General features: G+C 37.9%; 1 protein-coding gene across 2 annotated transcripts; it reads left to right on the top strand.

Annotated features, from left to right (window-relative positions):
• The first annotated feature begins 5244 nt into the window (after positions 1-5244).
• On the top strand, positions 5245-11201 carry LOC117338772 (complement C1q tumor necrosis factor-related protein 2-like). 2 transcript variants are annotated; one of them, XM_033900095.1, is made up of 8 exons: positions 5245-5552; positions 6848-6900; positions 7281-7346; positions 7490-7510; positions 7770-7844; positions 8661-8729; positions 9506-9796; positions 10748-11201. In XM_033900095.1, the coding sequence occupies exons 1-8, from the start codon at positions 5251-5253 to the stop codon at positions 11146-11148; spliced, it is 1278 nt and encodes a 425-aa protein (XP_033755986.1). In that variant the 5' UTR covers positions 5245-5250; the 3' UTR covers positions 11149-11201. The 2 variants fall into 2 exon arrangements, with proteins under 2 accessions (XP_033755986.1, XP_033755987.1); XM_033900096.1 differs by lacking the exon at positions 7281-7346.
• The last annotated feature ends 3447 nt before the right edge of the window (positions 11202-14648 follow it).

The following is a 14648-nucleotide window of genomic DNA, read 5'->3' as shown; positions in this document are numbered from 1 at the left end:
AATTAAATAGGCTATCTCAAGGCAGAAACAACTAGTTAGACGTGTTACTATTTTTGTCATATTGAAATACCAACTCCTTTGTTTTTTAACATTGTGATTTGGAAAAACAGAAGGTATTCTATTGATAAAAGATACGTTCTGTTACAATGATGTATTCAACATAAACAGATGTACATGTAATAGATTACATAACGAGACGTGATGTCGGTATACATGTATAATAGGACAATCATGCATCAGAAATTAAAACAAAACCGTAATTCTAGCTCAAAATGGGTAAAACAAAGGTAAACTATTTATATAGGTTCAGCCTGCTATCTGATCCTATTGTATGCTTTCTGCAATATTTTTTTTTGAAATGAAAGAAAATGTATAATATGAACAAAAATATAAATGCACTGCATAGAGACAATTTTAAAATGTTAAAGGAGAATAAAACCTGTGTTCTCTGCTTCATCAACAACACCCGGCATGTAAATTTAGTCCGAATTATGGTTTAGGCACATTCTCAAAATGACAACTAGGTTGATGACAATGGTAAAACTAGGCAACAAGATAGTTATGATACACTTGGAACGACTTCACAAAGACATGACTTCACACTTACAAGACTTCATACAGATACGACTTTACAACTTCACACAGATACGACTTTACAACTTCACACAGATACGACTTTACAACTTCACACAGATACGACTTTACAACTTCATACAGATACGACTTTAAAACTTCATACAGATACGACTTTACAACTTCATACAGATACGACTTTACAACTTCATACAGATACGACTTTACAACTTCACACAGATACGACTTTACAACTTCACACAGATACGACTTAACACAGAAACTATTTCACACAGACATGACTCCACACTTGGTACAACTTCACACAGATACGACTTTACAACTTCATACAGATACGACTTTACAACTTCACACAGATACGACTTCACAACTTCATACAGATACGACTTTACAACTTCACACAGATACGACTTTACAACTTCATACAGATACGACTTTACAACTTCACACAGATACGACTTTACAACTTCACACACATACGACTTTACAACTTCATACAGATACGACTTAACGCAGAAACTATTTCACACAGACATGACTCCACACTTGGTACAACTTCACACAGATACGACTTTACAACTTCACACAGATACGACTTTACAACTTCATACAGATACGACTTTACAACTTCACACAGATACGACTTTACAACTTCACACAGATACGACTTTACAACTTCATACAGATACGACTTTACAACTTCATACAGATACGACTTTACAACTTCACACAGATACGACTTTACAACTTCACACAGATACGACTTTACAACTTCATACAGATACGACTTAACACAGAAACTATTTCACACAGACATGACTCCACACTTGGTACAACTTCACACAGATACGACTTTACAACTTCACACAGATGCGACTTTACAACTTCACACAGATACGACTTTACAACTTCACACAGATACGACTTAACACAGAAACTATTTCACACAGACATGACTCCACACTTGGTACAACTTCACGCAGATACGACTTTACAACTTCATACAGATACGACTTTACAACTTCACACAGATACGACTTTACAACTTCACACAGATACGACTTTACAACTTCATACAGATACGACTTTACAACTTCATACAGATACGACTTCACAACTTCACACAGATACGACTTAACACAGAAACTACTTCACACAGACATGACTCCACACTTGGTACAACTTCACACAGACATGACTTTACACAGACATGACTTCACACTTGGTACAACTTCACACAGACATGACTTCACACAGACATGACTTCACACTTGGTACAACTTCACACAAACATGAATTCACACAGACATGACTTCACACAAACATTACGTCACATAGTCATGACTTCACACAGACATGACTTCACATAGACATGACTTCACACAGACATGACTTCACACAGACATGACTTCACACAAACATGACTTCACATAGACATGACTTCACATAGACATAACTTCTTCGCATATACATAACTTCACACAAACATTACGTCACATAGTCATGACTTCACACAGACATGACTTCACACAGACATGAATTCACATAGACATGACTTCACACTTGGTACAACTTCACACAGACATGACTTCACACAGACATTACTTCACATAGACATGAATTCACACAGACACGACTTCACACTTGGTGCAACTTCACACAGACATGACTTCACATAGACATGACTTCACACAGACATGACTTCACATAGACATGACTTCACACTTGGTACAACTTCACATAGACATGCCTTCACATAGACATGACTTCACATAGACATGACTTCACATAGACATGCCTTCACACAGACATGACTTCACATAGACATGCCTTCACATAGACATGACTTCACATAGACATCACTTCACATAGACATGCCTTCACACAGACATGACTTCACACAGACATGACTTCACATAGACATGCCTTCACATAGACATGTCTTCACAGACATGACTTCACACAGACATGACTTCACATAGACATGCCTTCACATAGACATGACTTCACATAGACATGACTTCACACAGACATGCCTTCACATAGACATGACTTCACATAGACATGACTTCACATAGTCATGACTTCACACAGACATGACTTCACATAGACATGACTTCACACAGACATGACTTCACACAGACATGACTTCACATAGACATGCCTTCACATAGACATGACTTCACATAGACATGTCTTCACACAGACATGACTTCACATAGACATGCCTTCACATAGACATAACTTCACACAGACATTACTTCACTTAGACATGACTTCACACAGACATGACTTCACATAGACATGTCTTCACACAGACATGACTTCACACAGACATGACTTCACATAGACATGACTTCACACTTGGTACAACTTCACACAGACATGACTTCACATAGACATGACTTCACACAGACATGACTTCACATAGACATAACTTCACACAGACATTACTTCACTTAGACATGACTTCACACAGACATGACTTCACACAGACATGACTTCACATAGACACAACTTCACACAGACATGACTTCACATAGACGTGACTTCACATTTGGTACAACTTCACACAGACATGACTTCACACTTGGTACAACTCCACACAGACATGACTTCACACAGACACGACTTCACACAGACATGACTTCACATAGACATGACTTCACACAGACATAACTTCACACAGACATGACTTCACACAGACATGACTTCACACAGACATGAATTCACACAGACATGACTTCACACAGACATGACTTCACACAAACATTACGTCACATAGACATGACTTCACACAGACATAACTTCACACAGACATGACTTCACATAGACATGACTTCACACAGACATGACTTCACATAGACATGACTTCACATAGACATGACTTCACACAGACATGACTTCACATAGACATGACTTCACACAGACATTACGTCACATAGACATGACTTCACACAGACATGACTTCACACAGACATGACTTCACATAGACATGACTTTACACAGACATGACTTCACACAGACATTACGTCACATAGACATGACTTCACACAGACATGTCTTCTCAGTTCCTGTCTTTTTGTCCTCTCAGTTCCTGGTTGTTGTTTTTTGTATTTGTCGTCTCTGTCCTGTTTGTTTGTTTTTGTCTTATCAGTTCCTGCTTTTTTGTCTTCTTAGTTCCAGCTTTTTTGTCTTATCAGTTCCCGCTTTTTTTTTGCTTCTTAATTCCTACTTTTTAGTCCCCTCGTTTCCTGTTTTTCCTCTCGGTTCCTTGTTTTGCATGAGTGTCTCCTCATTTTCTGCCCATCCCCTTCTATTGTTTTATGTACGTTACCACTGTGATATAGGTTTTACACTGTTCTCATTCTTATCAGTTCTGGTTGTACTTAATGGTCAATGCCACTCGGTGCTCACGTCGCCTATCACACATCGCAGATAAACAGATCATCAGTATATACAGTGTTATTATCATAAAAGACAAAACATATTACATTCTATTCCACTGTAGGCGTAAGTAAAAATAAGGAAATATGACGTACTTCCTTCTTGTATCATGTTATTGCATAACTCATCATTTGAATTCATTCATTAATGTGAAATGGTAATTGGTACCAGAATGATCCTAAAATGCTTAATTGCACGTGTTTGTGTATGTTTACCTGTGGGTGTTGCGGCATTGTGATACCAGTAAACATGCCATAGGTTAAGGTTGTTCAGGCACCTTTAAAGGTATACGAGGAACAAGGTCACGTGTTCCGAAAGGATAAGGTGTCTTCTGCTTCATCGACGACATTCATTTTAATCAAGGTCAAATACGGGGTTGTCTTGTTCTCAAAATAAGAACCTGATGTATCAAAATGCATCGAACACATGCATAGTTTCCTTTCACACAAGGAAATAAATTCATTAACTTGGGTCAAACTGTACTAGATTTCATGCAGTTATTTTTATCACATTACTGATATCTAAATTTGAGCAATTACCTAATTGTACCTGTAGCTGGCGTAATACAATTCCACGGCGTTGACTACTGCAATGTGGCTGATGCAGGATCCTTCCTCGACGAGGCTTACTGTAACTATGTAGCTGATGGAGTGTTGTATATTGGCTGATATTAGTCGTAACAGTTAGCTGGTAAATTGTCACTGCCTGACAATGACATATTTACCGTAACCGTGTTTGCTGAAATTCATTGTTATACGTTATTTACAAAAAAGGTTATATTTAATTGTCTTCTATAACTTAAGGTATAATATAATATAAATTTAGTTTATGTACATACATGTATCTGATTTATAAGATATATGAAGGCATTCCCTTGTAGTCCAAATTTTAACCCTAAACATCTAATTATTGTAGTATAGACTTAAACCCTAAATATCTAATTATTGTAGTCCAATCTTAAACCCTAAATATCAAACTATTGTAACTGATATTGAAAGATACAATACCTTTATGTAATAGATGTTTCAATCTCTACAAATGTATGTTTCTATTGGAGATTGACATCAAGGAAACGATATCAAAATCATGGGAATAGCACGACTTTGTCCATTCTTTCTTACATCTACGAACTGATTGGCAATGTGGGCGTCTTATCTGACGTTATGTAGATATAGTCCATGACTCTTACCTAGCCGCCCCACTGTGATAATGAATTGTGTTATTGTCTTGTCCGTTGTATTGGCGAGCCTGTGTGTTGGTGTTCACACTGACCAGTTACAGGAACTGAGAGACAGTCTGGATGCGATCCAGCAGCAGTACCAGTCGTGGCGGGAGGACGACGGGCGAATCATTCGTGATCTTCAAAAACAAATCGCAGACGTTAGAAAACAGAATGAAGTGACGAAGAGAGAAGTTTTGGACGTAAGAAGGAAGAATAAGTTCCTATCAAAAAAGATTGATCATCTAAAAAAGCTTTATGGAAATCTGCAGATAAAAACCAACATTCACGGGTAAGTCAATTTACCTCATCTTTACGACAGAGTATAAACTTCGATTTTACTAGAATAGAAAGCTTATACAATAAGAATAAAATTGAGCTATACCAGAATATTCAGTTCCAAAATATTGTTGCAAGGTTCGCTGCTTACTAATGATAAAATGTTTTTTTCAGACAGTTTTGTCAAGCAATAAACGAACGTGTATATATATATATGGCAACGACTAATGAAATAGATGAATTAGAATATATATGTTCATGCTGGTGCATTTGTAGCGATTGTATTCCTTGTATATATTGTGAATGAGAGGTTCTTCTACTGAAGACACATCACTAACTGTGAGTTCCCAATATTGATGAAAACATCATTGGTATCAAACGAAAGATCATTATCCGCCAAGAGAATGACAAAGGAAAAACACTTCTAAATCCTTCCAAATACGAACACATGTACTAAATGTTCAAGGCCATTTCACGATTCCGTGACAGCTGTCAACTACTGACGGAGAAATTGACATCACACGTGTTTAAGAGATGCAATTTAATGAAGACTACGGGGAAATATTGTGGTCGACTTCATGATCTCATTTGATGTGAAGTCACATGTGCATGATTATTACCTATTGGTGGCGTTATTATCACCATAACTCTCATTTGAGATGGTGACGCAACCTGGATTTGACCTAGATTGATATGAAAGGTTATCATCGGTAAAGAAGACGCTTTCTATTCCTGAGCATCTGGTCTTATTCTCATTGTTCTCTTTCAGGTGTACCCATGCTATTCTATTTTATTTGTTTGCTTGTTTATATTTTGCCCTGTGTAATCGATTTTGAGTTTGGTTTTGTTATAATGTCTGTATTCTTTGTTTTTGAAATCCTACGTTCAAAACTTTGAAATTGAAACTTTTGCATCACTCGATCCAGCTTCCTTTGACCTATATTTAGTTTTGGTTGCCTCTTAGGTGTCAACACTAAAGGCCCTTAACATCACTGACGAGTCCTAGAAGGACACAAACAGTTGTGTTATGATTTGGTTCTACCGTATCTAATTATCAATTTGTTTTCAAAAGTAGTAATTTCTAGAATATTTCTTTAAAAGTACAAATAGTACACCAACATTATATCTTTCGCCCGTCTAGGTCCCTCCAGTAATTCTGAGGGCGAAGAAACAGACATTTAACAAGCAGTTTTGCCTATTTTGAAGCAATACGTTATGATTGCATAACTTGATACATTTGATTTAATGTCCATTGATAAACATATAGAAGTATCTACTAAAGCAAAATATATACATTATGTTTAAAAGGAGACGTGATGCAAAGAATGACGTTCCTCTCAATCATGGCTCCAGATGGGCACGTAAGTGGTTCGAATCCTCAATCTAATTGTACAGAATAATCTCCATACCAATAGTACAATGCAAATGTATTTCTCTTCGTCGAGAAATCCTCTTACAAAGAATATTCTTGTGTAATTTTGTATCAGAGTATCGATAAATCCGCTCAGCAATACTATGTAAGACATGAAATTTTATCAAAGTTCTGCATAAAAAATGGATTTCGTATACCTATTTTGTTGGCTTGTGTCAGAAATTACACCTGTATTACAAACATCTTAATATAAACCATAGTCACTGTCAAATTACAATTAATGGTAGTGTTTTTTCTGAATTTAGTTGAGATTGAGGAGATTGGGACGTTTTAATGAATGTCTTAAATGGAATATTTACACTTTTTCAGAATATAAACCGTCCTTTAGTTTAAGTGACCACTTGCATATTAAACCAGTGTCCACACAGACACCAGGTAACAATAACGTTTCCTTATTTAGTACTTAGACAAAATCGATGGTTCAAATTTTCGCAGTTTTACCAAGATTTTGAAGCAAAATTCAAAGCATTTAAACTTGACAAAATTGTTTTATGGGGAACCTTTTTTTCTTATTACAGATCATCATCCCTGTCAACCAGGTAGCGTTTTTCTGTCGCCATCGTTGTCAAGAGTTGCCTTTTCTTAGATTTAGTTTTATTCTTAAGTTCAATCATTATTCTCAGATAAGTGAATTCCCCCAAAAGTAACACTATGTGTAAACAAGTAAAGCTTGTCCGTACATAATTTGATATAATGAATCTGATGAAGAAAACGTGAACTGCAATTAACATAACAGTTCGCTATGCCACACTCACGTTGGTATATTATAAGTATATAAGTTAATATTATTTTCTTCAGCTACTGTTGAAAGCACCACCTCTACTACTCCTCCATTTGTTCATCACTGGTTGGGGTTTGGTAACCCAGTCACAGGTGAGAATTCCTTATCTGATATCCCGCGCTTCTAATTCTAATAAAAGGCGAAATTGAAGTATCAAGAAAAATAAATAAAACTTTGCAGTTGATAAATCTATAACCGCAAAAGGGGTAGATGTGCCAGAAAACAAAAGGATTGCAACACAAAGTTCGGGAGAGATGGTTTCTTCTTCCTGGCCGTCGCGTAAAATCCAGGTAGCAGAAAATAAATTACTGATCGATACGATTTAAAAATAGAGAGTAAAACCAGATACTGGTGAAGACAAAACAAAAATATATATGCAGAAGAGGAAGTTTGTTCACAAGTGATAAACCATTTTGTGGGAAAATCGCGTATGATAGTGGCAGTTACAGAGACAGATTAACATTTTCTATTTTGAAAGTCCGTTTCTTCGTGAAAGTACTTTGAAACTATCCCTAGCCTCTAGTGAATGTGCACAGTCTTCACACGACCGGGTCTAAATATCTTATAAGGTCAAAATATACTAGTTGTGTTCTGATGTAACATGAAGGAGTAATGAAAAATCCACTTCCCAAACTAGCGACCTCCTGCTCTTCGAGCGGCCAACCTATTACTCAGAAAAAGGGAAATTCTCGCTAGAATGAGCTAATAAGCTTAAGGTGACCTATACTATCCACTTTTCAACTGCTCCCTCCTTCACAATGTCTTAGCCCTCGAAGAAAACCACAACCCAGGTTCTTTAGCTCAAGGGAAGTCCTTCAATTTCCTTTATCTTGGGGTGGTCAACTGTACCAAATCTTAACAATAAGCTTAACTAGCCTGAGCTAGTAAATTAATATTTTGTTCTTCAGCTACAGCTACCAGCACTGCCACTCCTGCAGCAGTCCATCACTGGCTGGGGTTCGGTAACCCTGTCGCAGGTGAGTATTACACATCAGTCCATCACTGGTTGGGGTTCGGTAACCCTGTCGCAGGTGAGTATTACACATCAGTCCATCACTGGTTGGGGTTCGGTAACCCTGTCGCAGGTGAGTATTACACATCAGTCCATCACTGGTTGGGGTTCGGTAACCCTGTCGCAGGTGAGTATTACATATCAGTACGTCACTGGTTGGGGTTCGGTAACCCTGTCGCAGGTGAGTATTACACATCAGTACGTCACTGGTTGGGGTTCGGTAACCATGTTTTATGAGTTTAATCCTGAATAAGTTTTCAAAATTGTTAGTTATAACATATCATGGCTGGATAGGTACAAGGGAACATATGTGTAGAAACGGCATGTGCTTTCTTCATCAACGCCGCCCGCCGTGTCAATACGTATCCCTGTCATGTCACTCCCGAAGATAGATTGTAACAAAATCAGAATTGTAACTCAGATTCGACATATAACAATGACAAGATAAGAACAAATGAACTAAATTTAGATTAACATGTATGTATTAGAATACTAGAATAAGACCAGGCGTTCCTCAAGTGTAACCATCTTTTTGTATATCAAGTCATTTTAGCCACGTGTCAGTGCTGGGTCTGATACATAATTTGGATGTGCAACAAGTGAAATAAATATAGTAGAATGAAAAGTATTCGTCTAATGAGATAAGATTTATTTCATATCGAATTCAAGCCTAGTGTTAAAGAAGGCTTGTCAACAATATATATGTGTTATATGTTTGGATTAATATAAGTTTTCTCGTAGGGCCCACTGGTTTAACTGGAGGAAAAGTGTCTTCAACACAAGCGACTGCCACAACACTGCAACAAAGAAACACGGGGTCACCTGCTCAGCTTGGGAGCACAGCTTCAACAAATCAGCAAGGGAAAGCAGGATCAATAGCACAACAATATAGTACTCCGCAGGGAGTATCAACATGTCAGAAAGGGGATAATGGGCCCCCTGGACCGCAAGGCATCATGGGACATACTGGACCACGAGGACCGAAAGGTGAACCTGGTCAGAAAGGAGAGGCAGCTACCGCAATTATATCAGGTAATTGTATTGAATGACATGACGTCATTGGTATCTTTTATTCCAATATTGTCAGGCTATATGACGACAAAAGTTCAACAACAGAGAAAGGACCAAGTCATTCTTAAATATATTTATACCAGGGATCGAACTCGAGACCCCTGGTTTATCAGCATGATGTCCCTCTGATTGGGCTAAAGAGAAATTCTCCTTTGCTGCGTCGATAGGAAGCAGCTATGATCTTAAAAGTACAAGGGTAGCAATTATTGTCTAGATATTTCGCTAAAATGACGTTGAAGTCATGGAGTCCGACAGATTTCAAATAGCGGGATAGTAGTTGATACTTAGCAGCGGTGAAAACATCTACTTTGAAATAGAATCATATTAATCGTGACCTCGCCGTTTTATACCGAACATAGAGCAAATTCATAACCGCATTTGTTAGAATGGTGTAGGTACTTTAGATGTGAATTTGTAAGTTCGGTCTGGGTAATACTCAATTGTTAGAGAGGCGGAGGATCTTCAGATGTGAGTTTGTGAGTTCGTCTTGTTAATGCTGTATTTGTTAGAATGACGTGGTTACTACTCCGTTGTTAGAGTGACGTGGGATCTTCATATGTGAGTTTGTGAGGTTAGTCTGGTTACTACTCAGTTGTTAGGGTGGCGTATGATCTTAAGATGTGAGTTTGTGAGTTCAGTCTGGTTAATACTCCATTTGGTAGAATGGCGTAGGATCTTCAGATGAGAGCTTGTGAGTTTGGTCCTTTGTATATCTAAAAATAGTGATACGTCCGCAATATTTGGCTAGACTCTATAGCAACCACTGAGTTATTGAACGATAGAGAAAGGCAGAATTAAGAAGAAAAACACTTATATTTACTTTTGAAAACATGAGAACCCACTTTTTGTTTACTGTCACTTATAAATACATACTATGTTCAGTAATAACGCACGTTGGCTTTATTTATTCAGATCGTGTTGCTTTCTACGCGACTGTTACCCAGACTATAGATGTAAGAATGGGTATGACGCTTACTTTCCCAAACGTCCTGACGAACGAGGGCAACAGATACGATTCAAACACTGGGATATTCACGTGCGGGGTGTCCGGAATATATGTGTTCTCCTGGTCAACGGGTGTAGGGAAGAATGATTTCGTCAACACAGAAATCGTGAAAAACGACCAAATGGTGAACATGCAGATTACGACAGGCATGTCCACACACGAGATGTCGACCTCCCATACAGCCATCTTGTCGCTTCAGGACAACGACCGCGTACAAGTGGTGGTATACCGGATAAACCCGCATGGCAGTTCTTTCATATTGGGTGACGCTTCCTCGTTTTCGGGATTTTTGTTATTTTCTTACTAAAATAAAAAAAAAAAAGTGGCATATCAACCAAAACCTGATTTTAAAAAAAAAAATTGCTGTTGTCTTCCTGGCTAGATGTAAGAATATAATTACATCACGTCGTTGTTTATAATTAGACTTCTTATGATTGTTCGGTGATACGATGGACTGGAAGTATGGAAATCCAGAGGTACTGTAAAGTCAGGGAAAAAATATTAGGCCTAAGCCGGTATCAAGGTGAAAACGAAAAAGTGCATTTCCCTGTAATTTAAATAAAATTTTCGGATATTTGATAAATTTTTAATAGTTAGGAAATAAACTTGTGTTCTTAACTGGCGGTCTAAGGGTGGAAATTATATGGAATTCAAGAAAATCAAAACTAAAATAAATTTGATATTATCGAATATTGGATCAATTTTAGAATTTAGAATTGCCATGCATGTATACGGCAACCCTCCGGGGCTATATAAAGAACTTAAAGGAATGTTTTCCTGATACCAGATAGTCGCTAACAACGTTAGACGTGGCGAGCCAACATTATCCACAGTGGGTACTGAGACTCCAACCTGAAAGTCTGTCCATGATCCGAAGGCAATCGTAAAATCATTGGGTTGGTAATGCAGTCTGGAGTTTGGTAGATGCAGTACTAGTGCTATCGTATGTGAAGATTATGATTCCGAAGAGAGAAGTTTAACATGGCACAAAACCACAAAGCCAGCATATGTCCCCGTTGTTGCATGGTCCGGGCATATAGTTTTGCTCAGTTTGCTCATTCTGTGACTTTTACATATATAAAAGTGCATTTTTTCTCTACGATCCTTCCGACTTGGAGTGGATGTTTTCAGTTTCGGTTGTACATTAAAAGGTTTGTTGCTCGTCTCGAGTGACCAGCGTTAACGTTGCTTCCATTTACTTCGAATGGCAGTACCAATGACAGATTTGAAATCTGTATATGGTATTTTGATAATTGTCTCTGGCAGATTTAAAGCATGTTTTGCTTGCCGATCAACAAGTGCGTTACCTTTTATTCCGACATGGCTCGGAAGTAATGTTATATTGCATTTTTTTTAAGATATAAGAAATTCGAAAGACAATGTTTTGTATAAGTGTATTCTTAGGATCTCGTAATTGTAAACTCTGAAGGACAGACAGAGAGTCGGAACAAATGATTGCCTTTTTAATGCGGTGTTCATCGATATGGTCGAGGGCCAAATCGATGGCACAGAGAGAGAAGCAGAGAAAATAGAGGCACTGTCGGGTAAGCGGATTGAAGAACAATGGTTATCGGTGTAGCATGCTGTAGAGGCCTTTTCACCATCTTTTGAGCCATTAGTGTAGATCTGAACATGATCAGGAAAATCTGTAATGCACTCCCGAAAGGAGGATTTGTGTTCTTTGGGTAATGCACTCGACTTTGACCTCTCATGCAGAGTAAGTTTAAAATCAGGTGTTTCGACAAGCCATGGTGGAACATCAGATACGGTGTATTGGGCTATGTTGTCTAAACTTATGTTAAGTTCCTGTAGAAAGTCTGAGATTCTTATGCCAAATGTTGGTAAGAGTTTTTGGGTTTGAGTGAATATGTGTCGGTATTGCGGATTCAAGACGAAAAGCAGGATTTTTGTGTCTTTAATTGGGCGACATATTGTAGGCCATGTATTTTCCTTCGGTCATTTAAAGATGGTTCATTTGCCTCTACATAAAGGCTCTGCACTGGTGTTGTTCGGAAAGCACCAAGTGCAAGACGCAATCCTTAGTTATGGATAGGATATATCCAACTTCTGCAGGTAAGAATTGCATGCCGATCCATAAACGATGGAGCTGTAGTCGAGTTTTGATCGAACAAGTTTCCTATAAAGGCCCAAGAGCATATCACGGTCCGCACTGCAGTCAGTATGGGATAGTACGTGTAAAATATTCATTGCCTTTGAGCACTTATCCTTCAGTTGTTTAATATGTGGAACAAAGAAGAGTTTCGAATCGAAAATTAGTGCGAGGAATTTAGTTTTTCGACAACTGGAATTTTGCTACCATTTAATGTTAGATCTGGATCATTATGTGGTTTTCGTTTTGGCAGAAGTGCATGCAGACAGTTTTTGATCTGGAAAATCTGAAGCCGTTTCCATCTGACCATGTTTGTAGTTTGCCTAAACATTGTTGAAGTTGTCGTTCTATAGCGTGCATGTTCTTTAATCTATAGCAGATCAAGAAGTCATCAACGAATAGAGACCCTTCAGTTGACATACCGAGACATTTAGTTATACTGTTGATTTTCAGACCGAAAAGTGTTACGTAAAGGATCCCACCCTGAGGGACTCCCATTTCCTGTTTGGCTGATTCGGAATAAGTTCAGCCAACGCGAACTTTAAAATGTCTGTCAGATATGCAATTTGAAATAAATTTTGGGAGATTCCCACGTACACAAATTTCATACAGGTCTTTCATGATACCATATTGCCATGTAGTATCGTATGCTTTCTCCAGATCAAAGAACACAGCAACAAGATGTTCCTTCTTTACGAAAGCTTCTCGAATGAAGGTTTCTAATCTGACCAGATGGTCTACCGTTCCTCTGCGGTTTCTGAATCCGCTTTGGAGTGGACTCAAAATATTATTGGATTCGTGGAACCAAACATGTCTAGTGTTTATCATCCGTTCAAGTGTTTTACAGATGAAGCTTGTTAGAGACATTGGGCGATAATTATTTGGTTCATTAGCGTCCTTACCAGGTTTTTTGGAAATGGAATAATTGTAGATTCCTTCCAAGACTCAAGGGAACTTTCCGGAAGCGTATACTTGATAAAAAAATATATAAGAGACAACGTAATGATGATTCTGGTACATGTTTCAGGAATTGGTACGGAATTTCATCTGGCCCAGCTGCTGAATCGTTTGATCTTTTTAGCATTCAAGCAACTCCGGGAGATCGAAAGGCTTGTTGTTAATTTCTGTGTTGGATGATTTAAAGTTAAGACGTTTCTTTTCTTTCTCTTTTTTGAAAGTTTGGAATTTTTTGGAGTGATTTTTGGCGGATGGACTCTGGGCTATATTTTTGGCAAATACATTTGCAATTTCAGATGTAGAAGAGAAAATTTGGTCATTGTTGATAAGATGGGATGCTGGTGGTGTTTTTTTTTTGTTTTCCACTTATTTTTCGTATCTGATCCCATATCTTTTTAGATGATGTGTTTGAAGATATTTTAGAAATGTATTTCTTCCAGCTATTCTTTTTTTTTGTCGGACTTAATAGATCGCCGAGCCTTCGCCTCGAAATTTTAAAATTATTGTAATTTTCAGTTGTAGGGGAAGTCAAGAATCGTCTCAGAGCTGCCTTCCGGCCGGATCTATTGATAAGATTCTTCAGATAAAAGGAACTTTGTAGATTTTGGAACGGACGTTGGTATCGTTTTTGTGGCAATAGAAGTAATCGTTTCACTGAATGTTTTAATTGGGTCATCGATGTTAGTAAATTGTTCTACAGTAAGCAACACGTTGCACAGGTGTTGGAATTGGGCCCAATC

Source organism: Pecten maximus, chromosome 12, assembly GCF_902652985.1.
Source record: "Pecten maximus chromosome 12, xPecMax1.1, whole genome shotgun sequence".
Classification (NCBI taxonomy): domain Eukaryota; kingdom Metazoa; phylum Mollusca; class Bivalvia; order Pectinida; family Pectinidae; genus Pecten; species Pecten maximus.
Note: the sequence above shows the minus strand (reverse complement) of the source record. Positions and strands in the feature narration are given on the sequence as shown.

Bases quoted from the DNA above. Each gene is read 5' to 3' on its own strand.
- LOC117338772 (XM_033900095.1), top strand. From the start codon at position 5,251: ATGAATTGTGTTATTGTCTTGTCCGTTGTATTGGCGAGCCTGTGTGTT. The intron at 6,901-7,280 runs GTAAGTGGTTCG...ACACTTTTTCAG, and splicing joins TCATGGCTCCAGATGGGCAC to AATATAAACCGTCCTTTAGT. The intron at 8,730-9,505 runs GTGAGTATTACA...GTTTTCTCGTAG, and splicing joins GTTCGGTAACCCTGTCGCAG to GGCCCACTGGTTTAACTGGA.